Source organism: Mustelus asterias, chromosome 3, assembly GCF_964213995.1.
Source record: "Mustelus asterias chromosome 3, sMusAst1.hap1.1, whole genome shotgun sequence".
In the NCBI taxonomy this organism is placed as follows: Eukaryota; Metazoa; Chordata; class Chondrichthyes; order Carcharhiniformes; family Triakidae; genus Mustelus; species Mustelus asterias.
In genome coordinates this window covers 26,509,191-26,536,950 of record NC_135803.1, presented here as the reverse complement: position 1 = coordinate 26,536,950, position 27,760 = coordinate 26,509,191, and the positions used below count along the sequence as shown (strand labels likewise).

Here is a 27,760-nt window from a genome sequence, read left to right as displayed (position 1 = left end):
TTTTGCCACCATTACTACTGCAAAAACCAGAGCTTACCACATTTTTAAATGGTTTCAGATTACCACAGCAATTTGCTACACCTAATTCGCTTTTAGTGAAGAATTTATGAAGTTTTCTTAACGCATTGCTAACACACATTGACACCCAGATGTTCGCAACCATTTTCATAAAATAAAATTCACCAAACTTCAAAACTTCTAACTGAAAGATATCTTAAAGTTGCCTGAATAGTGCTTTTAGAACATAGAAAAGCTACAGCACAAACAGGCTCTTCAGCCCACAAGTTGCACCAAACAATTTCCTTACCTTCTAGGCTCATCTATAACCCTCTATCTTACTAACCTCCATGAACCTATCCAAAAGTCTCTTAAAAGACTCAATCGAATCCGCTTCCACCACCACCACCGGCAGCCAATTCCACGCACCCACCACCCTCTGAGTGAAAAACTTACCCCTAACATCTCCTCTATACCTACTCCCCAGCACCCTAAACCCGTGGCCTCTCGTGACAACCATTTCAACTCTGGGTAAAAGCCTCTGAGAATCCACTCTATCAATACCTCTCAACATCTTATACACCTCTGTCAGGTCACCTCTCAGCCTTCGCCTCTCCAAGGAGAATAGACCTAGCTCTCTCAGCCTATTCTCATAAGGCATACCACTTAATCCTGGCAACATCCTCGGAAATCTCCTCTGCACCAGTTCTATGGCTTCCACATCCTTTCTGTAATGAGGCGACCAGAACTGGGCACAGTACTCCAGGTGGGGTCTGCCCAGGGACCTATACAGCTGCAGCATTATCTCCCGATTTCTAAACTCAATTCCTCTATTGATGAAGGCCAGTATTCCATACGCCTTCTTAACCACAACCTCTACCTGCGACGCCGCTTTGAGAGTCCTATGAACCCAGACCCCAAGATCCCTCTGTTCTTCCAGGCTACCAAGCGTCTTACCCTTAATATTATATTCTTCCATCCTATTCGACATGCCAAAATGAACCACCTCACGCTTATCTGGGTTGAACTCCATCTGCCACTTCTCCGCCCAGTCTTGCATCTTATCTATGTCTCGTTGCAACTGCTGACATCCCTCTACACTATCCACAACACTTCCAACCTTTGTGTCATCAGCAAACTTGCCAACCCATCCTTCCACTTCCTCATCCAGGTCATTTATAAAAATCACAAAGAGCAAGGGTCCCAGAACAGATCCCTGGGGCACCCCACTGGTGACCGACCTCCACTCTGAAAAAGACCCATCTATAACCACACTTTGCCTTCTGTGGGCAAGCCAGTTCTGAATCCACAAAGCAACGTCCCCTTGTATCCCATGCCCCTTCACTTTCTCCATAAGCCTTGCATGGGGCACCTTATCAAACGCCTTACTGAAATCCATATAAACCACATCTACCGCTCTTCCCTGTCTAAGTGTCTAGTCACATCTTCAAAAAACTCAATCAGACTCGTAAGGCATGATCTGCCTCGGACAAAGCCGTGCTGGCTACTTCTGATCATACTATTCCTTTCCAAATGTTCATAAATCCTGCCTCTCAGGATCTTCTCCATCAACTTACCTACCACTGAGGTTAGACTCACCGGTCTATAATTTCCTGGGCTATCTCTTCTCCCTTTCTTGAATAACAGAACCACATCCGCCATCCTCCAATCCTCCGGAACCTCTCCCGTCTCCATTGACGACGCAAAGATCATCGCCAGAGAGCTTTTAAAAGCTGTCACATATTATCATCCAAGTCAAAATGAAAATGCGAAGAACTTGATTTTTTTTTAAGCAAAAAGATATCCTATAGATGATATAACTACAACTCTTCAATATGACTAACATTATTTATGTTTGTCAAATGAGAATGGAATGCACTTTGAGTATCTAGTTTTAACATCAAAAACTTCTTAAATCGGTTGCCCACCGCTGTGTTAGAAGGTGTTTTCCTGTTATTAAGTCTGCACCAGTATGGACTGTTGTGTTCAGTATCCACAATCATCTTCAACAGAAAATTCTAGTTCTATTGGCAGATACTGAGGACACACTCGAGCAGCTTCCCCAGCCCATCTCCCATCTTTGACCACTCTGCTACACTTGAAACCAAGCCATTTTATCATGGAAAATTGTCTCTTATATCTCCACAACATCAATGTAATGGCAGAAATGGTAGCAATACTTACAGCAAGTCGAAACCTTCAGCATAAACAATTCATTTGTGGGTTGGCTCTAATTCACGGAGTAAAATAATTGGTCGTAAGAGAGAAATTCATGTCAGTGCCCTGACTCAGGAACTCCAATCACAAACACTATCTGCCTTTTGTGTAATACATGTTCTTCCCTCTGGTCTGTAGACTTTTAAAGTTTATTTGTTAGTGTCACAGGTCGGCTTCCTTTAACACTACAATGAAGTTACTGTGAAAATCCCTTAGTCGCCACACTCCGGCGCCTGTTCGGTAACACTGAGGGAGAATTTAGCACGGCCAATGCACCTAACCAGTGCGTCTTTCAGACTGTGGGAGGAAACCAGAGCATCCGGAGGAAACCCACACAGACATGGGGAGAGCATGCCATCTCTACACAGACAGTGACCCAAGCCGGGAATCGAACCCTGGTGCTGTGAGGTAGCAGTGCTAACCGCTGTGCCACATTTTGTCAGTTCTCCAAGTTGAAAACTTTTGCCTGTAATAACCTCTCTTTAAAGCACAATCTTCAGCTCAAGATGTGGTCGTCACTGCAGCTGTATTTTTTTAAGATGTTGTATTTCGTAGTGATATTGAAATATAATAAGTCAAATTGCCAAATTTTGTTACTGGAATAGAAAAAACATTATAATATTAGTTGAATGTGACTGTGTATTTGCAAAACAGTCTTGGTGATAAATACAGATTGACATTTTTCGAACACTTGTTTGAAGTTTTTGCTGCATGCTGTGTTTTCATTTATGATGTCATCATACGTCAAATCTCAAGTTACCAAATGTGTTACGGGTTTATAAACTCCTTCTGAAGTAATCTAAGCAGCCAGCTGTGAATGTGGTGATCTCATTATTAGATTCATCTGCTTTTGTAAAGTGAAATTGATTCTGTGTGTTGTAATCTGTAGATGATAAACCAATTTCCAATGGAAGTCACTGAAGTCTGGACAGGTTTATTATGCATGTGCAGGATTCTCACCTTGACAAGCACTTTTTCCCCTACTATCAATATATAGGGCGAGAGTTACTGCTTTGGGTGCAACTGGGAAATTGAGAGCGAAAAATACACTCGACGTTGAGCCTGATTAGATTATAGTTCAAGTTTCCAATTTTTTTTAAAAATCACTTGCATTATTGCAAAGCAAAACCTTCTATGAATCCAACAACCGGTCAGCATAAGGGAATATCATTATTTCTATTTTCTTTCTACTGACAAGTATCCTTTGATGTATTTGAGAGTGGTAACCTGGTCCACTTATATAATATAACTGAAAATGAGTGTTACAAAAATAAACGCCTTTTTAATAAATATGAGGTTCTCCATCTGTGTGTGATCACTAAAAAGGACTTTGGGAAAAACAACTGTGTAGGGTCATTTTGTATTTTCATTGGCATACCTATTTGGTTTCTTAGTAAATTAAATGTTTTTTGATTTGAAAACTACTAATATATGATACTGATATGAAAACTACAAATGCCTACTAATGCATGATCATGATAGTGAGGTGGTGAGGTAGTGGTATTGTCTCTGGACTCGTAATCCAGAGACCCCAGGTAATGCTCTGGGGTCCCGAGTTTGAATCCCACCATGGCAGATGGTGGAATTTCAATTCGATAAAAATCTGGAATTAAAAGTCTAATGATGACCATAAAACCATTGCCAATTGTTGTAAAAACCCATCTGGTTCACTAATGCCCTTTAGGGAAGGAAATCTGCCGTCCTGATCTGGTCTGGCCTACATGTGACTCCAGACCCACATAAATGTGATTGACTCTCAAGGGCAATTGGAGATGGGCAATAAATGCTGGCCCATCCAGCGACGCCAGCATCCCATGAAAAAAGAACTGTGATGCAATTTGAAGAGTCTTCCCAAATCAGTGTAATTGTTGGAATATTCCAGCGTCAATGTGGGAGCATGACTAGTTTTATTGCTGAAGTCTGATTTGGATGAACTGACCTTGAACCAGCGTAAAAGATCATGGAAGCTTGTACCTGAATGATTTTCGGTGCAACTCACTTTTTTTTTCCCGATATTTTACCTTCGTTCAGCCTACAAGATAATGGTGATTATTTTTGAAATGACCTTTAGCAAGAAGCTGCATTGTTTTTGGCTTGTTAATTACAATGGTTTTTACCAGAAATGACAAACAATTAGAAAGACCATGTAGGAAACATATCCAGCACAATCAAATTAAATATGTGCATGTTTTTAAATGATTGCAATGTTTGAATGCATTATTTATCAGATAGGAGGTTGTTAATAAATTAATGCATTAATTTTGTTTTGCAGAATGATGAGATTCTAACTTGGTGTGAAGGCCACAGAAGATGTGCTCAGGTCAGTGCAGCTGGAGACTCCCTTTGATTTCAGCATAATCCAAATACACCACATCCCATTTCATTGCAACTTTACGATTTCAATTTGTTTATTTAATCCGGGATTGTGGAAATGTTCATTCTTGTATTTGCTTCCAGCACAGTGTCTGCATAGTTGAATGTCTTGTTTCTGTACAGAATAATAGGAAGCTTTATTGGCTTTGATGGCAATCTAATTGATGGGGTTCAGATGGATTACATGAAGAATACAGAATGATAAGTCATAGTGAGTCACAAGCAATCTAGTCAAACAGACAGGCTTTAGATGGTTTATATGCAAGCAACTAAATGCCCTGCTTCAAATTACAGCCTGTAACCTACTCCCAAATACCCAGTGCATATTGTATGCACACACCTGGGAATGATTTAAAGCATTGTAATGTAATCGATGGTTCAAATTATACCTTTAATCTGTAAAGCTAGAGAGCTTAAAGTTATCTCTTATATTCAAAATACATCCTTCAACATGGTATTGTCTGATCAGTATGTCCTGTTTCTGCTTGCAGGGGTTTTTCAGATATTTTTTGCACTGCTCCTCAACTCAGTGGTATTAAAATTTCTCAAACATTGCATATTTTTCATGTGCTCCAGAGAAAAGGGAATCATTTTTTCAATGGATATTTGTTAGGTTTTGTTGGATATAATAGTATTTAATTAAGAGTCTGTGTATTTAGTAGGCTGATGAGTGCACAGTATCATTCATGACTTCAGATTCTGAAACAATCTGTGTCTTGTTGATGAATATACATTCAGTAGAAAGATACTGTACGGTGTCGATGGACAGAGAGACCTAGAGATTCAAATATTTAATTCTCTGAGAGTGTATTGGATAAAGTAATAGAAGTAAGTTCAACAGCATTTTGGGTTTTATAAATTAGTGTATTGCCTGTAAGAATAAAGAAGATATATTTGCACAAGGCGTTGGTTAGGTCACAGTTAGAACATATGGTAGTTTTGGATACCTGTCCTGTTTTCATGTGTTCCATATTAAAATTACACACATGCTTGGTTGCAAGTCTAGTTGATCTTCAGCACTATTTTTTCATGAGATGTGGACAGAATACTGCAATCACACAAATATCACTTGCAAACACTGAACGTTTTAAGGTTCAATTTTAACTCCCCTTGAGAGCAGAGCTTGCAGAGGTTAATGACATTTAGAGCAGGAAAGGCTGAGGAAGGACATGATTGAAGTGTATAAAATTATGGGGGATATAGATAGGGTAGATGGGCAGGGATATTCCTCCTTAGCAGAGGGGTGAATAACCGGGTGACAGTGATTTAAGGTAAGGGGCAGGGGATTTCAAGGGGATTTGAGGAAAATCTTTTACACCAAGAAGGTGATAGGAATCTGGAAATACACAGCCTGAAAGGGAAGGGAACCATCACAAACTTAAGAAACATTTAGATGAGCACTTGAGAGGCCATAGCATTCAAGGCTATGGACCAAGTGCGAGAAAATGGGATTCGAATAGATAAACGCTTGACAGCTGGCACAGGCATGATGGGCCGAAGGATGTCTTTTTGTGCTATAAACTTCTATGGGCTGAATTCCCCAGAGTCACCGGGCACAGCCAGGAATCCCAATGACCCACTGAATCAGGCGTCAGCCAAAAATTGGAATTCCCGGTGTGAAGGCAATCGGATTCACCTGACTGCAGGGGGGTACCAAAAAACTATGCAAACCCATTAATTGTAATACAATTAATGGGCTGGACAGCCAGGCATAGAGGGAGGGTCCCCTAAGGGTCCTGGGGGTTGGGTGGGCGTGGGCTGGGAGCAAGGGATTGATCTTGGCACTGTCCCCTGGGATGGGGGTCCCATGGCTAGACTACTTCTAGCCCTGGCAGACCTGAAGATCAACACGGCATGGTAATTTCAGGCAGCTCTCTGCTCAATATCTTCATTCCTGCCTGCCAACTGTGAAAACTTTGAAGTGGCCTGGGCACTTTAATCTGCAGGCCTCCTGGTCACCTAGCAGGCTTTTAAATCACAGCAGCACTCCATTCTGTATCAGGGATTTCCCTTTTCCTCTCCCAGGAGCTACAGGTGTGAGCAGACCTCTTTGAAGCCCTCTAACACAAAGGAGATTTCAATTTCACTAGGGGGGGGGGGTTCCCTTCTCCACAGCTGTTCACTCAGCTTTTATTTGAGGTCTCTGAGCCTTCCCAGAAAGCTTAGAGTCTTTGAAATGCTTTCCAACCCTTTGAAAACCTTTGTTTACATTCAATTTCAGTCTAGTCCTTTTAAGTCTCATTTGATTGACAGCTCAATGGTTTGTAATCAGCATGCAGTCAGCAGTGTTTACTTACCTTTCCCTTCATGCTTGAATGCATCTCAAGTACCCCCATTGTTCCTAACCGCAATGTTTACACAAAAGAGGAACTGAAAAGCACTTAGCTCTTTTGAAGTTGCCTGCAACTGCTTGTGTCAGGGTGCCAGGGGGCTTCCATGTAGCTCACCACCTGGGGGCTATACTCACCTCCGTGCCCCTGGCATGGTCTTCACGACTGGCGTGATGTCACGGGGTAGCATCTAATGACCTTAACCTGTATAATGACCTTTAAATGAATGCTAATTCATGGAAATCAGGCTCATGCACCAAATCCCATTATGGCTCTGTCACAAGTGTTAGAGGCCTTAACAGGATTTGTGCCCGTGGCAAATGGGCCCTGAGAATCGCGGCCTATATTTTGTAACTCAGGTCACTCTTGTATTTAAATCCTGATCCTTTATGCCTTAGAAAATATCTTTTTCTGTCTGGACTGCTAGGTATACTTCTGGTAGTACACCCAATTACTGGGACTAACTAGATTGCTGGTCAAAAGAGCCAGGGCAGACTCAATGTGCCAACTAGCCTCCCTCTGTGTTGTAATGTTCTGTGATTCAATGGGATGGATTTTCCGGCTGTCAGATTACCCATCCCCGCAACCAAATCCATTGGCACTGCACCAAGCAGAAACCCAACTGCCCCACTGCGATATCATGCTGGGAATAGCCTTAATTGGGTTAGAGCGTGATTTCCGCCCCCATCTGTGGGGAAGGCCTGCTCTAGAAGTCCCAATTGGATTGACAGATTGGCTTGTAGCCTCAGCAGTGCCAGATTCAAATATTGGCTACTGCTGGGACTAAAAGTAGTTCAGGGAGAAGAAGTATCGTGGATCCTGGGCTTCAGTTTTGGACAGGCTTTCCTGGCATGTCTCAGCAGCTGGGGAAGGTCTTGGGGATGGCAAGAGCGTGTTTTCGAGGCCAGGAGGGGAAGTTTTAAGGGAGGCATAATCTGGAGGAATGCCTCCGATGGGCACAGAGAACCCTCCCCACCTTGGAAGGAACCTCCCCTTCCTGACTGACAGCAGTCCGTGCAGTCAAACCTGCTGGGTTGCCTGCCATGCCTCCACCTGTCACATATTATAGAGGTGGAGGCCCTTAAGTGGCTATTAATTGGCCAATGAAGGGCAATAACTGGTCCAAGTGCAGGCTGGCTCCTTGATCCCTTACTCACCCACCATAATATGGGAGACAGGTCGGGCTGGACAGGAAGTCAGTGGGCTGACTCCCATTTTATGAGCCTCATCTCCCCCCTTCAAATATCAGACACGGGCTTATCCCTATTATTCTACCTGCAGCCATTTATTAAAATTCTTCATGTATTGAAACTCTATAATAGAGACAGCTATCCCACCAAGTGCAAGAAATTAAAAATATTTCAACAAACTTAGCAGCCAAAAACAAAGCCTGGTGCAAGTCCTGAAACAAAAATGTTATCAGAACAAAAGTAATCACCTTTTTGTATTTACTTCATGCTTTGCCAACACTCAGTATGAGACGAATTTTGGAATAGAAATCAGTTCCAATAGTTTTCCAAAAGAAATCAATAGAGGCAGGATGTGCCAACTGTCCAAGGTAAGCGCTGAAGATCCGATCTGCATTCCCTGTGGGCCAGGAAGGGCTGGTGTGATTTGTGCAGACTTCACAAGGAAGCCTTCGGCCTCCCCTGGCACTTTCCAAGACTCAAAACATTCAGCCTCTGCAGACCACTGAGGATCATCCCCACGGACCCCCAGCTGTAGCCTTGCTTACCCACATACCAGGCAGACTGGCAATTTGTCTGGCTGTCTGTCCAGAGTATGGAGGAGATTATTTAAATGAGGATCTTCCCACCATGCTGGGCTCCCCAATACCTTCCCTACCTCCCTGTTAACACTGGGACCATTAACCCTGTTTAACTCAGAACTGATACTTGAGTTGGGTTTGTTTATTTTTCTTGGTAGCTTTACCTACTGGGAATGCTATTGGTATGACTTTGGGTGGGGGATGCCTCTGATGGGCACAGGGACATAGAAATCATAGAAGAAACCCTACAGTGCAGAAGGAGGCCATTCGGCCCATCAAGTCTGCACCGACCACAATCCCACCCAGGCCCTACCCCCACATATTTACCCGCTAATCCCTCTAACCTACGCATCCCAGGACTCTAAGGGGCAATTTTTAACCTGGCCAATCAACCTAACCCACACATCTTTGGACTGTGGGAGGAAACCGGAGCACCCGGAGGAAACCCACGCAGACACGAGGAGAATGTGCAAACTCCACACAGACAGTGACCTGAGCCAGGAATCGAACCCGCGACCCTGGAGCTGTGAAGCAGCAGTGCTAACCACTGTGCTACCGTGCCGCCCTCAAGAAGGTGCCCCAATTCCTGACACCAGCTCACTCAGTAAAATCTGCCAAGCCACCAATTTGGTCTTGGCCTGTCCCTGCCACAGGTGAAATAGCAATGGGGTGGGATGAGGCTCTTTGGTGGCCATTAATTGGCCATTGAAGAGATTCGATAGGCCAAGGGAGAGTTGGGCTACCTGATGCTTCCACTGCTCCCTGCTACATGGGAGACAAGTCAGATGCAGACAGGAAGGCAGCAGACAGTCCAAGTGTTGCATTTTATGTGTTCCCCCCGCCCTGTCTTCAAACACACTAGCGGAGGCCAAACAATCTAGCCCAATGCATTAGATACAACCCTGCTCATAGAATCATAGAATCCCTACAGTGCAGACGAAGGCCATTCGGCCCATTAAGACTGACCACAATCCCACCCAGGCCCTATTCCCATAACTCCTCATATTTACCCTGCTAATCCCTCTGACACTGGGGTTAATTTAGCATGGCCAATCAACCTAACGCACACACCTTTGGACTGTGGGAGGAAACCTGAGCACCGGAGGAAACCCACGCAGACACGGGGAGAATGTGCAAACTCCACACTGACAATGACCCAAGGTCGGAAATCAACCCGGGTCCCTGGCGCTGTGAGGCACTGTGCAATAACCACAGCACAGTTCTATTCTATAATGGAAGATAGCAGGAATGGAGCAGAACATCAGTGGTCTCCTGATGAAGTTTATCAACACACTGTCTGTTTTCCACCATCGAAAATCAGCTTAAATTCGCGACTAGGTTTTCAGTCTTCTTTCCATCCTAGAGGACTGAGATTAATGTATCACACCTCACTAACCTGGGTACTGCACAGGTGAGAACAGAACTTTCATATCGAAACTGAAATTGTCTAATTGCTTTCAGATGAAGTTGATCATCCGAAACCAGCTAAGAGTAATAGACAAAGTAAATGTTGTTCTTCCGATGGAAATAAACCCAATCCTTTCACATTCCATTTTGCTCTGGCTTAATTCAATTACAGAAGAAGGTGGTTTGTCACGGGTAAGTAACAGGTTGAGAATCTCCCAGTTTCCTTGCACTGTTCTAGGCAAATTAAGGAAACTGTTTGGGCATTAGCGATGGAGATTCTAGTTGGGGTTACTATTTTATGATCCATCTATAATAGGGCAGATTTTATTTTTAATTAGAGCTGTTTTTACACTGTCTAGACTGAACCAAAAGTAAATAAATTCAAGGTGGAATCACGATTTGCAGATGGCAGCAAATGGGCAGAGCACACAGGAGCTCCAATGTCCAGTGAGGTATGGATTATGGCCTGCTGAATTCCAGGATGGGATTTTCCCGTCCCGCCCGCCACTGGAACCGTAGCGGGCGGGGGCAGACAGAACAAATGTCCATTGACCTCGAGCGGGATTTTCCAGTCTTGGGGCTGGAAATTCCCACTCTGACAATCTATACTATTGGGTTTTTTTTTGGATTGCCTGTGCTGTAGAATCAAAGAGTCATAGCATCCTTACAGTACAAAAGGAGGCCATTCGGCCCATTGAACCTGCACCGACAACAACCCCACCCTACCCCCATAACCCCACACAGTCACCCTGCCAATCCCCCCGAAACTAGGGTCAATTTAGCATGGCCAATCAACCTAACCCGCACAACTTTGGACTGTGGGAGAAAACTGGAGTACCCGGAGGAAACCCATGCAGACATGGGGAGAACGTGCAAACTCCACACAGACAGTGTCCCAAGCTGGGAATCGAACCTGGGTCCCTGGTGCTGTGCAGCAGCAGTGCGAACCACTGTGCCACCGTGCCACCCTTTCTTTCCTGTGTGCTCTGGAAGAACATGTAGAGCAATACACTTACTTTATGGAGTGAAAGCTCTGAGCTTAGCTCAACCAATCCCCACATTCCCCAGTGAGCCTCCATAATGAAAAGTCATTGCTCCATTCTTGTGTGAGTGCAAACTATTTTCCCTTTCCTTAACAACAGAAACTACAAAACACATAGAAGAGATCCATGGCGGAGAAAGTCAATTGCAATGAATTTGCAAAATGGGCAGTATAGGTATCTGTACTCTTTATACACTCCACCAGAGGTACATTTCATCCCACCCCATATGGTTTTTAGTAAACCCACACAGGCCATAATTGGCAATTTGTAGTCCCAGAGGTGACCTGTGATGGTCGGGGAACTGGATTGCTGCTGGAGCAGGATTTGCTTTTGTTCTTTAACTTCCTGTTTCTGGTTTTCCCAGTCAGTCACAGTGCGGTTGGGGGGGGGGTGCAGATTCAGGATGGCATGCTGAATCTTTTCAAAGAAGGATTTCTAAATGAAGGGCAGGGATCAGAAAGGTTCAACTGGGCATGAGTTCCTGAGGCTGCAGTAACCACAGGAATGGAAAGGAGACCTGGGACGGCGAACCACCAGTACATGCCACCACCATCACCCCCGCACCTCCTGGATCTCTCTGAGGGACTGCAGTGAGATGATCCTTCCCAAGGAAGGAAGGAAGAGGCCAGCTTCTCCAACCAGGCAGGTGTGCTCGGAGGAGGCTCAGGATGTCATCAACAGGAGTGTGATCTCTCCAACCTGGAGACAGTGCAGCAAGCAAATCCAAAACCTCAGTGGAGCAGGGGAAACATTTCCGGTGCCAAACCCCACACTCTGACTTCCCCAGTATTCCCCAGTTCAGCATTCCTCGGAACCACACACCTTGTTTCTCTCTCCAGACACCTCCTCACATGCCCATCAGGGTAGGTAACACTCAAGCGCACCCTCATCTTTATACTCTCTTGCACTCATGCCTCATAATCACCCTCCAGAAATGTTTCCCTTCCCTCTTCCACACAATCCATTTTGCGCACCCAAAATTATTGGCTTTTCTCTCCTCATAGGAAAAGAGAAAGCACAACTTGAGGGATAAGAGGGATGGCTTGGCCCTCCAGTGATAGCCACCTTGATGGCCTTAATGGCAATGTGTGCCCAACTGATCCAATGGGAAGGAGGTCTTGTTCCAGAAGACTACAGATATCAGCAATGACCTTATCTTCCTGTGGCACTAATGCTCAGACACATTGAGAGAACTGACCCTCTCTCTACCTGTAGAACTTGTGTTGGGAGCTTCATCTTCTTACAGTTGGAATTTGGCATCCACCCCTCTGTTCTGTGGAGGAGCATGTGGCTGAGAAGAAGGTGCCTGGTGCTGCTATTACTACTTATGTTGCTGCTCATCAGAGGTGCAAGATAGAGCTATATAGTCTGCTCCCATGTGGTGGTGAAGGCTGGCAGCAAGGAAATACAGTTCATGGTAAATGAAGTGCAAGGCAGGTGGTTACGAATACAACGTTTATAAGATTGTTAGGTTTTTGAACTGTCTCTTTAAGGTAAAATGGAAGAATTAGATCATATGATCTGTTCTGAATTCTACCCAACAACTATCTTGGTTGTTTGGGTTTTAAAGGTTACTTTAAGGTTGTTTCACTGGAAAGATGGTACAAGATGTTCACACTTGTACAAAATGGCAAGGGCATCTGTGATGACTGTTGACAGAATGGTAATCTACAAGTTGCACATTGAGGTGTTAGGAATGTCAGGTTTTGTAAACAGTTAACTTTAACCCATTCAATTTCATGATAGAGTTAGCAGTCTAAAGAATAGCTAATCACAGTTTCTACCTGGATATAAGGCCCATATAATTCTCATTGTTATGAACATGTGCTTCGGGAAGGGAGAAGTCCATAGGAAGCCATTGTAGGATCAGGTTTCATGTTTTCCTAAGAGATCCCTATCCCTCACAGACACAGTCAATCTGCAGGAATTAGAGAGAGAGAGAGCAGAGAGATACAAGCAGCCAGTCTACATTGTTCACCGCACAGAATGCAGCGGGAGCTCACACTCAAATCAAAGTGATCATGTTCCTGAGGATTTAAAAGAGACTGGACGATTCACCTAGCTTTAGCTAGAATTTCCAGGGTAACCCTCATCAAGACAGTCAGTTTGGGGATTTGAAATGATCTGGCTGGAAAAGGGAAAATGAAGCAAGCCATTGGGAGCTGAGAATAGCTTTGGACTGGTTGCTGGAGAATTGATTGTGTGGAAGGGGGAAGGGAAACATTTCTGGAGGGTGATTATGAGGCATGAGTGCAAGAGGGCATAAAGTGTCCAATTGAGGGACAGAGTAGAGTATCACCATGGAATGGAATTTTCAGTCATTTAAAAGCTGTCACGCAAAACAGAAAATCTTTCACTAAATGCGCACCCATAAACTATCTCTGATACCTTGAGGTTTGGGTTTTCAGTAGGTCCTTGCATTTCTTTTTAAATTTCATATTCTGTATGAAAAGGCTTATGGGTCTCCATTCAGAAATGAATCTTTTTAGGCTTTATTATTCTCAGTGAGGTGTTTTCTCATGACGGATTATCTAAATTACAGGGAATTTAAATCCACAAAGTGGAGAGATGGTTCTGTGATACGCACAGATTCATAGTAATTTTGGTTAAGCTTGCTCCCAGTTTTTCCACCTTTTTGAGTAGTGTTGCATGATCTTCAGTGCAGCCCTTCCAGTAAAAGTGCTATTACGACATGCTGGTAAATCATTTCATGCTGTCAAGAAAGGGGATTGTCGTCTGTTGAGCATGTTGAGGTGGCAGATGTGGAATGACCTGTTGCTTCTAATGCAACAAATCTTCCATCTGTGTGAGTTTGCGTGACAGTGTGCTCCATCAGCGGCTGACATCTTTGAAATTGTTATAATGATTGCAATAAAACCTGCAACCACATACAAGTTCCAGACACGTACTGTGAGCCACTTTGATCATGGTTGGCACTACCTTTCTTTGAATGGGGCAGTGGTGGTGTTAGCCCTTTGAATTGCCTTGAACAGTGCAAATACTTTACAAGGGACATTGCACATGTTTTCCTCTCTTGAAAATCGATTACCATCAGTGCCTATTGTTCAAGCATAAAACACAAGCAAAATGAACTTAATCTAAATCCCTTTAACCACAGGTTATTCATCTTGATTTATTATGCACATAAGAAAGCTAAACTTTCCTGAAAACTGTAGCGTGTTCTTTAAATAAATTAGTGGTTTACGTGATGCGAGAGACTTTCGGATTCAATGTTTTTTTCTAGTTGCACCATTCTGAGGTGCAGCACATTGTGTTGTTTTGGGGCCTTATCAGTGAAGCACTTATTCTATGTCAGGGAACATGACTTATCTCTTCAAATCTTATTGTAAAATTTATGCCAAACACGTGATCACTGTACTGTGCCAAAGTAGCTGTATAGGGCTGGAGGCCACATAATACTGAACTTGCTAATTATTTAGCAGCACGGTTCACTTACAATTGCTATGGTAGTCAGTGGGGTGGGAGGAAAATGCACGTAATTTTAGTTGTTAGATTGTGCATGAACATCAGTGAACCTTTTGTAGAGAGTATTTACATATTTGCAACATTCATATAAAATGTCTTTTTTAAGGCTTTCATCCCCTTATTCTTTCTGCATGTAATTTTCATAACAGTAATTGCACTAATCTGAGGAACAGGTTGTTGATTAGGCTAAGATTTTTTTTTAATCCAAGATCATTTTAAAGACTCCAGAAATTACTACTTAGGAGTGCAGCAAGGTAACTTTAAGCAATAACTTTTACTTACTGAAAAATATAATACTGGCTTCAGCCAGATACAGTATGGTTGGTTTTAAGTGTCAGTCCAATAGGAATATGTGTTGATGAGTGTATGGGAAGGAAGAGTGGCGAGAGAAGGACTACAATTAGAACTTTCCAACCTTGACACTCCTGGGGTTACAACATAGTTACATGGTAGCAGGGAAGTGTTAATTAGAGGCCCACAAGCTCATTGCACAGAGGGCAGAAAAAACCTGGAGAGATAATGTCTGAGACTCTATGCTATACTTCATAGCAGTTGCTTTTTCATCTGCTTTGACAGAGACCTTGAAGCAAGTTTCTTGGCTATAGATGGTGCATGGTACAGAGAGATTGGAGTCTGGAAGAAAATACCTTACCATCAAACCTATCTACAAAAAAGAAACATGTGCCCCCACAGAATTTCTATTATCGTCTATAGTGGAAGCTGGAACTTGTGTTGACAACTTTGACAAGTTCTTGACTCCATCTTAGTAAGGTTTGACTGAGCGGCACAGTGGTTAGCACTGCTGCCTTACAGCGTCAGGGACCTGGGTTCAATTCCGACTTCAGGTAACTGTCTGTGTGGAGTTTGCATGTTCCCCCCATGTCTGCGTGGGTTTCCTCAGGTGCTCTGGTTTCCTCCCATAGTCCAAAGATGTGTGTGTGGGTTAGGTTGATTGGCCATGCTCAATTGCCCCTTAGCGTTAGGGAGATTAACAGGATAAATACGTGGGGATACGTGGTTAGGGCCTGGCTGGGCTTGATGCCGGTGCAGGCTCAATGGGCCAAATGGCCTCTTTAGGCACTGTCGGGATTTTATGAGTGTTCAGATATTTAAATTCAATGCTGCGTAGTATTTTGTTTTTTAAATTCTATAAAATTGATGTTCACTGATCACATAAGTACAGAGGAGTAACTTGTACATAGGAGGGAGGGAGTGTCTTGAACCACCTAGTAAATGTTTGCATGCTGCCTTGTTTGAGTGATTTACATTCTACCATGGCTCTGAGCTGGCTGGCATGCCATCTGTCCTCTGTAATGTGTTGATGTTCTCGCAAACGACCAGAAGAGATGTAATAATTGCAACAGCAATGGTCCCTCAGGTATTTCCTCCATTTCAGTGAGGAGATTGCTGGATTCAATTGAACTGTGTGAGATGGGAGGTTCTCCAAATGATAAATTCTGGGTAGTGTCGAGGTCTTACCTCTTCAAATGCAGAGAAAACCCCTTATCTAAAATATAAATGAGTTTAACATTTTCCCAAAGAAAAAATTGTATTTATTATATATATAAATATATATACAAAAATGTAATTTTGGTAAGATTTGTCTGATTTTGTGACTCTGAGCTTCACACATGGAAAAAAAAGAGTGAAAATGCTTCATGTGGTACAGTTGTACTCTTGGGTTTTCAAGCAGCAGTCAACTGTTCATCGCTTCACAAGATTTACTTTCTTTGCCCAAGCATAATCAATGTACCAGATGGGCAGTTGCTGATGAGAGAGCTTTGTATATATGCCCTTCCTTAGGAATTTCCCAGGTATCTTTCAAATTATGCCGATTTCCCTACAATAAATACAAAACTAGCATTATCTGGGAATTTGTCAATGTTTAACATTAGCTAGAAAGCAACGTGAAAAGATGTTCTGGCTGATGTTTGTGGATTTGAGGCAAAGGTTTAGTCCATTTAGCATGAAATGTATTCACTTCCATTGAGCCAAGGAGAACGTTTCCAACTTAGCATCTTGAAATTTCTGAATTTATCTGAGCTATGGCCAAATGGATGCAATACTTTTAAGTTGGCTCAGCTTTTCAGAAGTGTATTTTAATGTATATGGTTTATTTTAGTTTAGTTTATTAGTGTCACAAGTTAGGCTTACATTAACACTGCAATGAAGTTACTGTGAAAATCCCCTAGTCACCACACTCCGGCGCCTGTTTGGGTACACTGAGGGAGAATTTAGCAAATGCACCTAACCAGCATGTGGGAGGAAACCAGAGGAAACCACGCAGACATGAAGAGAACGTGCAGACTCCACATAGACAGTGACCCAAGCCGGGAATTGAACCCGGATCCCTGGCGCTGTGAGGCAGTAGTGCTAACCACTGTGCAACCATGCCAACCATTGGAGTTCTTAGATCTGCTGCATGCAATGCTTGGAATATGAATTTTATTTCTGGTAACTTTGTGTCCAATTTTATGCAAAGTCTGAAAATGACACCCAATATCCACCAACAGCCCACTGATTCCCAGCATTGCCTGACTACACACCTCATCTGTTCTGACAATGGCACCAACTATATGCATGCTTCTAATACTTCATCCTTTTTCCTAAACCCAGGATGTGCTTGAATCACCCTCAGCCCAGAAAGGGTGCAAAGCCTATTTCAGTATTCATTATATTATTTACATGTAATTAGTGAATCGTGGATTCTATCATCTGGGCTCACTTGTACTTACCCCCTCACCGATTGAGATCCTCACCGGTGAGGATCACATATGGTCCCCACCAACAGGGTACAGACATAATGGCCTCGCCAGTGGGACCGGATGCCATTACAAACCTCTGGGTGGTGGGGGGGGTGCAGTATCAGCCTGGCACTGCCCACCTGGTACTGCCCACCGAGCACCCTGGTGGTGATCAGGGGGGGGGGGGTGGGGGGGGGGGGGCGATGTCCAGAGTGGTGATCGGGGGTGGTGGGTGGAACTCCACAAGGTCAGCAATTGGCCCAGGCAGTGGTGGGGAAAACTGGCACAGGGAGTGATCGGCAGTGGGTCCTAATGTCCGTGGCCAGTTTGGGGGGGGGGGGATGGAGGGAGGCAGCAGGAGTTCTCCCAAGTACACTGGGAGATCGGGGTGCCTGCACAATGGCGTTGCTGGAGTTCAGCAGCTGGCTTCCCTGGCGAGATTAGGCTCCATGCCCCCGCCACCCTCCCACTCCTCCCCTACTGGTAAGAATCACATCTGGATTCTTTATTTTTACAAAGTACCAAACGATTGCAACTGGGAACTCATCCAAAGGAAATCGGTGTGATTTTCTCCCATTTTCACGCTCATTCGGCATTTAGAATTTTTTTCATAAAATCCTGCCCAGTGTGTTCAACTCAAACCATATATAACTTCATTGAAGCACCTCAGAGGCAACATGGCCAATGGATATCGTTTGTAAAGAGTTTTTCTCTCATGAAATACATGTCATGTTCTGATTACTGAACTGGAGCACTTCAGAGTGCATCATCATCTCCGGAGAAAAAAAGTAAACATTATCATACTTTACTGCTATAATAATTGGAAATGTTTTGTAAGGTGTCTTGCAGATTTTATATGAATGAGGTATATTTTTGCAAAATAAACAAATAGATTGAAACCACTCAAGTCTGTTAAGTTGCAGTAACAGAGATTTCATTCACAAACATGCTTGGGAGATACGACCTGCTCCTGCAGTCATAGAGTCAAACAGTGCAGGAAAGGCCCTTTGGCCCATCGAGTCTGCACCAACAATGACTACCACTAAAGTCGCACTGCTCGCATTTTGCAGCACTTGTCTCATATCCTTGACTGTTATGATGTTTCAAGTGTTCATCCAAATACTTTTTAAAGGTTGTAAGGTTTCCAGCCTCCACTACCTTCCCAGATAGTGCATGCCAGATTCTCACCACCCTCTTGAGTGAAAAAATGTTTTCTCAAATCCCCTCTGAATCTCCTGCCCCTTACCCCAAAACTATGCCCCCTCGTGATTGACCCCTCAACTAAGGGGAACAGCTGCTTCCTGTTCACCCTGTCCATACCCCTCATTATCTTATGCATCTCAGTCATGTCACCCCTCAGCCTTCTCTGCTCTAGAGAAAACAATCCAAGCCTATCCAGTCTCTCCTTATAGCTCAAATGCTCCATCCCAGGCAACATCCTGGTGAATCTCCTACAGGGTGTCTGCCTAATACAAGGGCTGTATAATATATTTGCATCTTTTGGTTATCATCCTTCCACTATAAAATCCTAATAAACATAATTATACTGGCTGCAGCTGCACTTTAACTAACTGAATGCTGACGTTTGTGCTCCTTATCACACTTTTGCTTACCCATTCTGTGAAGATCATTAAGTTTGTGATTGTTACTTTCCCACACCAGCATGTTCAGAAAGTGCTCAAATAACTTGTTAAAAAATTGTTGATGCTCATTACTACATTTGTCCACTTCAAAGCTATTAATATTTAATGTCAAATCATTTAACTTACCTCACTTCAGTTTAGTTAGCCGCAATGTCCCTGAATTAGGGAAATCCAAGAGAGCTTCCATTCCTGAGAGGAGGGCAATGTGATTAGTTTTGGGTTGCTCTGGCTAGAGATTGGCACAGACACAGTGGGCCAAAAGACCTCCATGCTATAAAATCTCTGCAGTTATATGATTGCTATACAACGGCCAATTATGGAAATGCAAATGTGTGGCCATTATATAGGAACAGAATTTGGGTCAGCTGGGACATATGTCCTTTTGTTTGCCACTGTCTACATTTATGGTTGAAAACTTACTACTTGGTCAAAGCTTTGAAGAGTGTCCAGCAGCTGTGGAACTTTATCCGAGCAAGAAATTCAGCAGGACGGAAACATATTTTTAAAAATTAAACTTAGTCCCCTTTGCTCAAAAACTTGACAATAAGAAGGTTCTGATTTCAAGCCCAGTTCAGAACTTGAGCACATAATCCAGGCTCTCACATCAATGCAATAGTGAGGGAATGCTGCATTGTCACAAATGCTGCCTTTTGAATGATAATTGTTCAACCAAACTTGTAAAAACTCCATGGATCTTCAAAGAAAAGCAGGGAATTTTCCTGGTGTTCAGAGGAACATCCTTCCCTCAATAGACACCTCCAAAAAAAGGTCACTCATATTTGTTGGAAATATACAGCAGGTTGGGCAGCATAGAATCCCTACAGTGCAGAAAGAGGCCATTTGGCCCATCAAGCCTGCACCGACAACAATCCCACCCAGGCCCTATCCCCATAACCCCACGTATTTACCCTGCTAGTCCCCCTGACACTAAGGGGCAATTTAGGATGGCCAATTCACCTAACCCACACATCTTGAGACTGTGGGAGGAAACCGGAGCACCCAGAGCAAACCCACGCAGACACAGGGAGAACATGCAAACTCCACACAGATAGTTACCCAAGGCCGGAATTGAACCCAGGTCCCTGGCGCTGTGAGGCAGCAGTGCTAACCACACTGCTGCCCCATCTGTGGAGAGAAACAGAGTTAATGCTTTTAGTCGATGACCTCTCATCAGAATTGAAGGCAGATAGAAATGTAAGAGTTTTTAAAACTATTGGAAGTGAAGAGATCAGGAAGAGCAAAAGGAAAGGTCTGTAATCAGGTGGCGGGCAGGAGAGATTAACAAAAAAAAATTTCATGGTATAAAAGCAAAGAGAGTGGCAATAGGTATGGTAAATAGACAAAGGTTGTGTCCAGATGAGGTGAAAATGGCTACATAGCAGCCATCTGTGTGCAACATGAAGGAAACAAGCCAGCAAAAAAAAAGGAATGAGATGGAGGCAAAGGTTATGATCTAAAGTTGTTTAACTAGTTATTGAGTCCAGGAGCGAAAGAGAGCCGCAAGAGATGCTGTTCCTCGGGCTTGCTTTGAGCTTAAATTGTCTGCTGGGCCATGGAAGGAAAGGTCAGAGTAGGAGCAAGAGTTATTATTTCCAGTGTTTCTTTGTCTTCATTTCAGATTTCCAGCATCCCAAGTATTTTGCTTTTGCACTGTTATTTGTTGTTTTATAGGATATCACTTCCAAATAAAATTGATTGACGTCAAATGTTTTGAGATGCCCTGAGCACAGCTGCACAAATGCAAGTTGGCTCCTTTTTACTTACAACCTGGTGGGGAGGAGAGTTTGTGTGTCCTTCAAAAACTGAAACTGTCCGTTTTAGCTGCTCAGAGGAAATCTTTATCCAGGATGGACTGGAGCACAGTTTTCCGGTACATTAATATGCCACATGTTGGCATGTATAGGTGTGAGTGGCTGCAAGTACTCATTGTGCTGTACTTTGAAACACAGGAGTGTTCTTTATCGACCCTACGCAAAGCACTCCCTCTGCCACCAGTGTGCAATAGCAGCAATGTGTCCCAGCTGCTGCAACCCAACAAGTCTTCTTCCCAAACCCACAACCTCAATCACCTAGAAGGACAAGGGCATAGGGACACCAACAACCCCAAGTTCCCCTCCAGGTCAAACACCATCCTAACTTGGAAATGTATTGCCATTCCTTCAGGGTCAAAATCCTCAAACTCTATAGCTAACAACATTGTGGGAGTAACTTCATCAGCCAGACTACAGCAGGTCAAGAAGGCTACTCACCACCATTATCACATGGATATTTGGGAAGAGACAGTAAATGCTGACCTTGCCAACAACGCACACATCTGATGAATGAATAAAACAAATCTCCAAAACACAATAGGAAACAATTGTTGCTTTTTTTTAATACTACTGCACCACTAGAGCAACACAGTGGTTAGCACTGCTGCTGCGGACTCGGGTTCAATTCCGGCCTCGGGTCACTGTATGGAGTTTGCACACTCTCCCCGTGTCTGCGTGGGTTTCCTCCATGTGCTCTGGTTTCCTCCCACAGTCCAAAGATGTGCGGGTTAGGTTGATTGGCCATGCTAAATTGACCCCAGTATCAGGGGATTAGCAGGGTAAATATGTGGGGTTACAAGAATAGGGCTTGGGTGGGATTGTGGTCGGTGCAGACTCGATGGGCCAAATGGTCTCCTTCTGCACTGTAGGGATTCTATGATTATATTTATTTTCCTAAAGACCAGCTTTTTGGTGATTTTCGGACTATCCAGTCCACCTGCAGCCTTTTATTGTAAGTTGCACCTTTACTTACTGACCCCTGTGCGATATGTGTCTGGAATGTTGCGAGTTATTTCACTGCAATTTGAAGCTGCGTGTATGGTTTCCCTTCTGCTTTTAACTTTCCCACCTGTGAAGCTTATTGGTAACTGATATGAAAGCAACCTTTTATCAGGCACATTGAAGAATTTGTGTATAATTTTTATGTTGAAAAGCCCACTACACTTAGTGTGAATCTGAACGACATTATCACTGAAGGAATCTGTGATTTTTATGACAGATGTGTTTGGATGGGTGTATGTGAACCCATTGATTCTTAAGAGCAGGTAAACATCGAGAGGGAGCTGAAATGTCTAGTGTGTCAGTGCCACAGCTTGTAAAGAGATTACTGTGTCATAAATCTTCTAAATCCAGCATATGTAACAATGATTTCCAGGAAATGCATAATGGTGTTTGGTTTGATTAAAATCCATGTGTTTTCTGTAATGTATGTGCCACGCGTGCTTCTCTTTTTAAAATCATTAATCTTGTCGTTGTATCCTGTTTAAAAAAAATATGTTTCATATTTTCCAAGTCTGGAGTTCCGATTATGCAATTATAGCATAAATGCTATCCATATTCCAGTCTATGTCCTGCAACACCGCAAGAAAATCAAATTCATACAAGCATCTCTGACCATATCCCCACACACACACACATCAATTCACCGATTAAAGGTAGTCCCATTGACGGAACAACAAAGGAGAAGGATAATAAGGTTGACCAAAGGCTGCAAAGGATGAGAAGGGGAAGTACCTTATGGTCAGAGGCACAGAGGATATTGTTAGAGCTGTATGCGTACGAACAGGGGCAAAAACCTACTGGAGAGTTGGGGTTATAGGAAAAAATGGGCACAGATTTGGGAAGAGGGAACACGCGTACCTGTCAAATCATAGCCAGAGCAGCTCCACCACTGGCGTCTTCTCCTGCTGCAACACTAATTTTGCCTTGAACCCCTCCTCTTCCTCCTCTAAATGCTGACCTTTGAGGAAATCATTTGAAACTGCGGAAACAGCTTCTACATGTACACTGACACCTGTTATGTATATTGGGGCATAGCCCCTTTAAGGGAATGGGTCAGGTGACCCTGGGGGTCAGATGATCTGCCCGTAGACCGCCCTGGGAGGGCAGTTGTAGTTTGGAGTGAGTAAGATCTGCAATAAATAGCTGCGTTCCCAGATATTTGGCTGTGGTGTGAGTTCTTGGGGATACACCCCAGTAGTAGAGGATTTAACCCTGGCAACGAAGGTTGGAGTGACCAGTGGCTCATAGGGTAAAGGATCAGAATCTTCATTGTGGACCGTCTGCCGCGATCCACAGTGCAGAGGGTGAAAAGAAAACTGCTCAGAGGATAGGTAGGACCATGGAGGTAAAAAGGCATCATTGGAAACAGCGAATTGAATGGACTCGGGCCCTGTCCACAGTGGCAAGTCTGTCTCCACGGCCTTCACTGGCATCAGTCATCGCGAGGTGGAGGAGGAGGACTTGGTCGTCAGGCAACAGAGAATACTAAGTGCTCAGGGAGCGCGGGAGCCAGTGTGGGAAACAGGCTTTGGGCCTAGGTTCAGGGGTGGGAAAACTCCTGCCACCAGCAAAGAAAAATGGCGGGAAAATTTGGAATGATAGACATGTTCGACAAAAAAGTCAAGTGCTGGATGGCCTACATTGAAAGGTTCAATATATTCGTGACAACGAATCAGGTAGTGGACGACCTTCAAAGCTCATAGTAAGAAGTCTCACAACACTAGGTTAAAGTCCAACAGGTTTATTTGGTATCACGAGCTTTCGGAGCGCTGCTCCTTCATCAGATGAGTGGAAAAATGGGTTCACAAACATGGCATATGTAGACAAAGACACAATTGCAAGTTTGGAATACGAGTCTTTACAGGTAATCAGGTTTTTACAGGTACAGACAATGCAAGTGGAGAGAGGGATAAACACAGGTTAAAGAGGTGTGAATTGTCTCAAGCCAGGGCAGTTAGTAGGATTTTGCAAGCCCAGGCCAAATGGTGGGGGTTACAAATAGTGTGACATGAACCCAAGGTTCCGGTTGAGGCCGTCCTCGTGTGCGGAACTTGTCTATCAGTTTCTGCTCGGCGATTCTGCGTTGTCGTGTGTCTTGAAGGCTGCCTTGGAGAACGCTTACCCGAAGATCGGAGGCTGAATGCCCGTGACTGCTAAAGTGTTCCCCGACAGGAAGGGAACACTCCTGCCTGGTGATTGTTGCGCGGTGTCTGTTCATCCGCCAGCATCTCCACCTCATGGCTACCTTCAAAGGAAATAAAGCAGAGAGTTACAAGTGGGAGAAACGGATTGTGTGGACAGGAGGAAATGACAGCATTTGCGGAAGGAGACTTTGAGGAATGGGTACAAGATGTCAGTAAAATGAGTGTGAGCTTTGGCTGGTCAGATAGGGATGTGAGTGAGAGAAATCAGTGAGCTGCAAGGTGTGTTGGTCTAAGGAGTGCTGTGTAGAAATGATTGTGGGGAAGTCAGAGTGTGGGACTTGACAACCTAAAAGTATTATATCACTCACCTTTCCAGCCCTTGTGAGGTCATTGAACCTCCTAGGACACCATTTCCAGGTTCCTGGGACCACATTCCTATTGTGCATTTCATCGACCATTTTCATCCCGGTCTGCTTGATTTGAGAGGCTTGATTTCCACCAGTGGGAAACAACACTTCACTTCAGCTTCCCAGACCCCCACAGCAAGACGTCCAGGGAAGAGACCTGGGCTAGCCATCCCATATTTCCTTCCCATTCCCGTGGTAACTGAAGCCCCAGGAAGTGATGTAGAATTTTGCCATACTGACCCTAACCGGGTTCCATTTAAGTGGAGATCCTTCCTTTGACCAAGTACAGGTTTTCATCCTGAACGCACTCTGTGATTGGTCGGGAAACCTAGCTGAGTTGAAGAGTCATGGCAAAGCCACTTTTATGATGAGCCCTAATCCATTTGGGGCGGCGCAGTGGTTAGCACTGCTGCCTCACAGAGCCAGGGACCCAGGTTCAACTCCGGCCTTGGGTGACCGTGTGTGGAGTTTGCACATTCCCCCCATGTCTGCGTGGGTTTCCTCCGGGTGCTCCAGTTTCCTCCCTCAGCCCATAGATGTGCGGGTTAGGTTGATTGGCCATGATAAATTGCCCCTTAGTGTCAGGAGGATTAGCAGGGTAAATACGTGGGATTACTGGGACAGACTGGGTGGGATTGTCGGTGGTGCAGGCTCGATGGCCCGATTGACCTCCTTCTGCACTGTAGGGATTCTATGATCACCAAACACACGGACACCGCACCCAATGTGAGTGGGTCTATTTCAGAAAAATTCCACTCAATCATACAAACCAATAGCCTTAAGATACATAAAGCAATAACAATATGAACATAGATGCAAGCATCTGGCTTCAAGGCTAAACTGTGGTGCCAGTTCTTTGTTGATAGCTGTTACAATTCATGTAAGTGCAATGCTCATGAACCTATGTCTGCACTGTGAGCACAGCATTATGCTGATAGCAGACAGACCTGCAGTAGCACTCTTCCATCTTGAGTTGTCCAATACCAGCCAGCAAAAGTTGTCAGTGCTGATTAAAGTCAAATCAGTGTGAGGGGCTAAGGCCTGTTCTTGTGTACATCATGCAACACCCATATTGGGGATACTGGATCACATTAACTGTCAGTACTCTGATTGTAGCTGACGCCCGTCTCCCTGGTATAATTGGTTCGGTACTGGGATGACGTACTGCAGTATGTTCAGCGATTGATTATCTTTTGAAGGGGACAGGAGGAGAGATGTTGGAGGAATCTGTGACAGAATAAAACACGTTCATCTCTGAGCATTGTTTTTAATGCTCTGATTCACAAAATTGAGTCGCACTTTTATTTATTTTTAATCATCTCCTTTACTTCCCTCGCCGCTTCTACCCGTCACAGAATAAGTTATTTTGTAATTGCGGTTTGGGGCAGGTTAAGATCCTGAAAACAAACTGATTTATTCATTCACAGGATGTGGGCATCACTGGCAAGACCAGCATTTATTGCCGAGACAATTGAGTGGCTTGCTCAGCCATTTCAGAGGGCAGCTAAGAATCACCCACATTGCTGTGGGTCTAGAGTTATAATGTGGAGATGCCGGCGTTGGACTGGGGTAAATACAGTAAGAGTTTTAACAACACCAGGTTAAAGTCCAACAGGTTTATTTGGTAGCAAATACCATGGTATTTGATATGGTATTTGCTACCAAATAAACCTGTTGGACTTTAACCTGGTGTTGTTAAAACTCTTACTGTATCTAGAGTTATATACAGACCTGATCAGTTAAGATTTCCTTATCGAAGAAAGAACATCAGTAAACATGATGGGTTTTTACTACAATCTGGTAGTGGTTGTCATTACTGATACTGGTTTTTTATTCCAGATTTATTTCATTAACTGAATTTTAATTCCCCAGTTAGTAGTAGGATTTAATTCATCGCTGTATCAGGGCTCTGATTAACTAACCCAGTAACATAACCATGAGGCTACAGACCCCAAACTGGCTATATACAGCAGATCAGACAGCATCTGAAAAAGGAAGAGAAAGATTATAGCTCGAGACCTAGTTTTGATATAAAATTTCAAAATGTAATATTTATTATTATTCTTTCTCAATGTCGACAGGTTTGTTGGGCTCCAGCAGTTTCTGTTTCATTTCAGAACTTAAGCAATTGCAGTTTTTTATATCCAAAGTCATGGAATAGCTGCTTTTTAAAAGCCCCACGTGGTACATTTTCATACCATAGCAAACATGTCACCAGCTGCTGCATACTTTATGCTGCATGCAAGAGATTTCTTGCATTTCAATTGAGTTTTCCATTTAATATCAGGCATTATTGCAGACCTGGATACTATGCACATGCATGTTTATGGATGTCCAATTAAAGGTTGTGAAAAATTCAATACAACAGCTCCCCAGCCAATATTATGACACAAATTATCCTGGGAGCCACTTTCCTCATACTCTCTTAATCCAATCATTATTTTCCTCTTTTTAAAATTATTTTATTTCACTTCCTGTTTCTGATTCGAGGGTTTAATTCATCTTCCTTTTGCATTGTTCCTCTGTTCCTAATGTGATCCTTTAAATCTAATTGATTGAGAAGATAGGCTGTTGCACCCTTCATTCATTCACCCCAAAGCCTGCCCTCCATCTGCAAGGCACAAGTCAGGAGTGTGATGGAATACTCTCCATTTGCCTGGATGGGTGCAGCTCCAACAACACTCAAGAAGCTTGATGCTATCCAGGATAAAGCAGCCCTCTTGATTGGCACCACATCTACAAATATCCACTCCCTCCACCACCGACACTTAGTAGCAGCAGTGTGTACTATCTACAAGATGCACTGCAGCAATTCACCAAACATCCTTGGACAGCACCTTCCAAACCCACGACCACTTCCATCTAGAAGGACAAAGGCAGCAGACACATGGGAACACTACCACCTGCAAGTTCCCCTCCAAGCCACTCACCGTCCTGACTTGAAAATATATTGCCGTTCCTTCGCAGTCCTGGGTCAAGATCCTGGAATTCCCTCCCTAACGGCATTGTGGGTCAACCCACAGATCAAGGACCGCAGCGATTCAAGAAGGCAGCTCACCACCACCTTCTCAACTAGGGATAGGCAGTAAATGCTGGTTAGCCAGCGACACCCATGTTCCGCGAATGATTTTTTAAAAAGTCCTAGATGTCTTATTGGCTTGGCCCTGCCACTTAAAGCAGATTAAAGGATTTTTTTTCCGAGCTGAAAATGTGTAACTAGCGGGTGCAAGATGGTCTGTTCTGGCAAAATCTAAGCTGAAAATGTGTAACTAGCGGGTGCAAGATGGTCTGTTCTGGCAAAATCTAAGCTGAAAATGTGTAACTAGCGGGTGCAAGATGGTCTGTTCTGGCAAAATCTGAGCTGTTATGACGATGCCAATAAAAGAGT

At 43.8% G+C, this 27,760-nt stretch overlaps 1 protein-coding gene across 2 annotated transcripts in view; it reads left to right on the top strand.

The window, feature by feature from the left end:
* Positions 1–27,760, top strand: part of anos1b (anosmin 1b) — a 147,840-nt gene that overhangs the window by 40,019 nt on the left and 80,061 nt on the right. For both annotated transcript variants that reach the window (XM_078206350.1, XM_078206358.1), the window contains exon 2: positions 4,487–4,534. In XM_078206350.1, the coding sequence (XP_078062476.1) occupies positions 4,487–4,534 (48 nt within the window). The remainder of the gene's footprint in view (positions 1–4,486; positions 4,535–27,760) is intronic.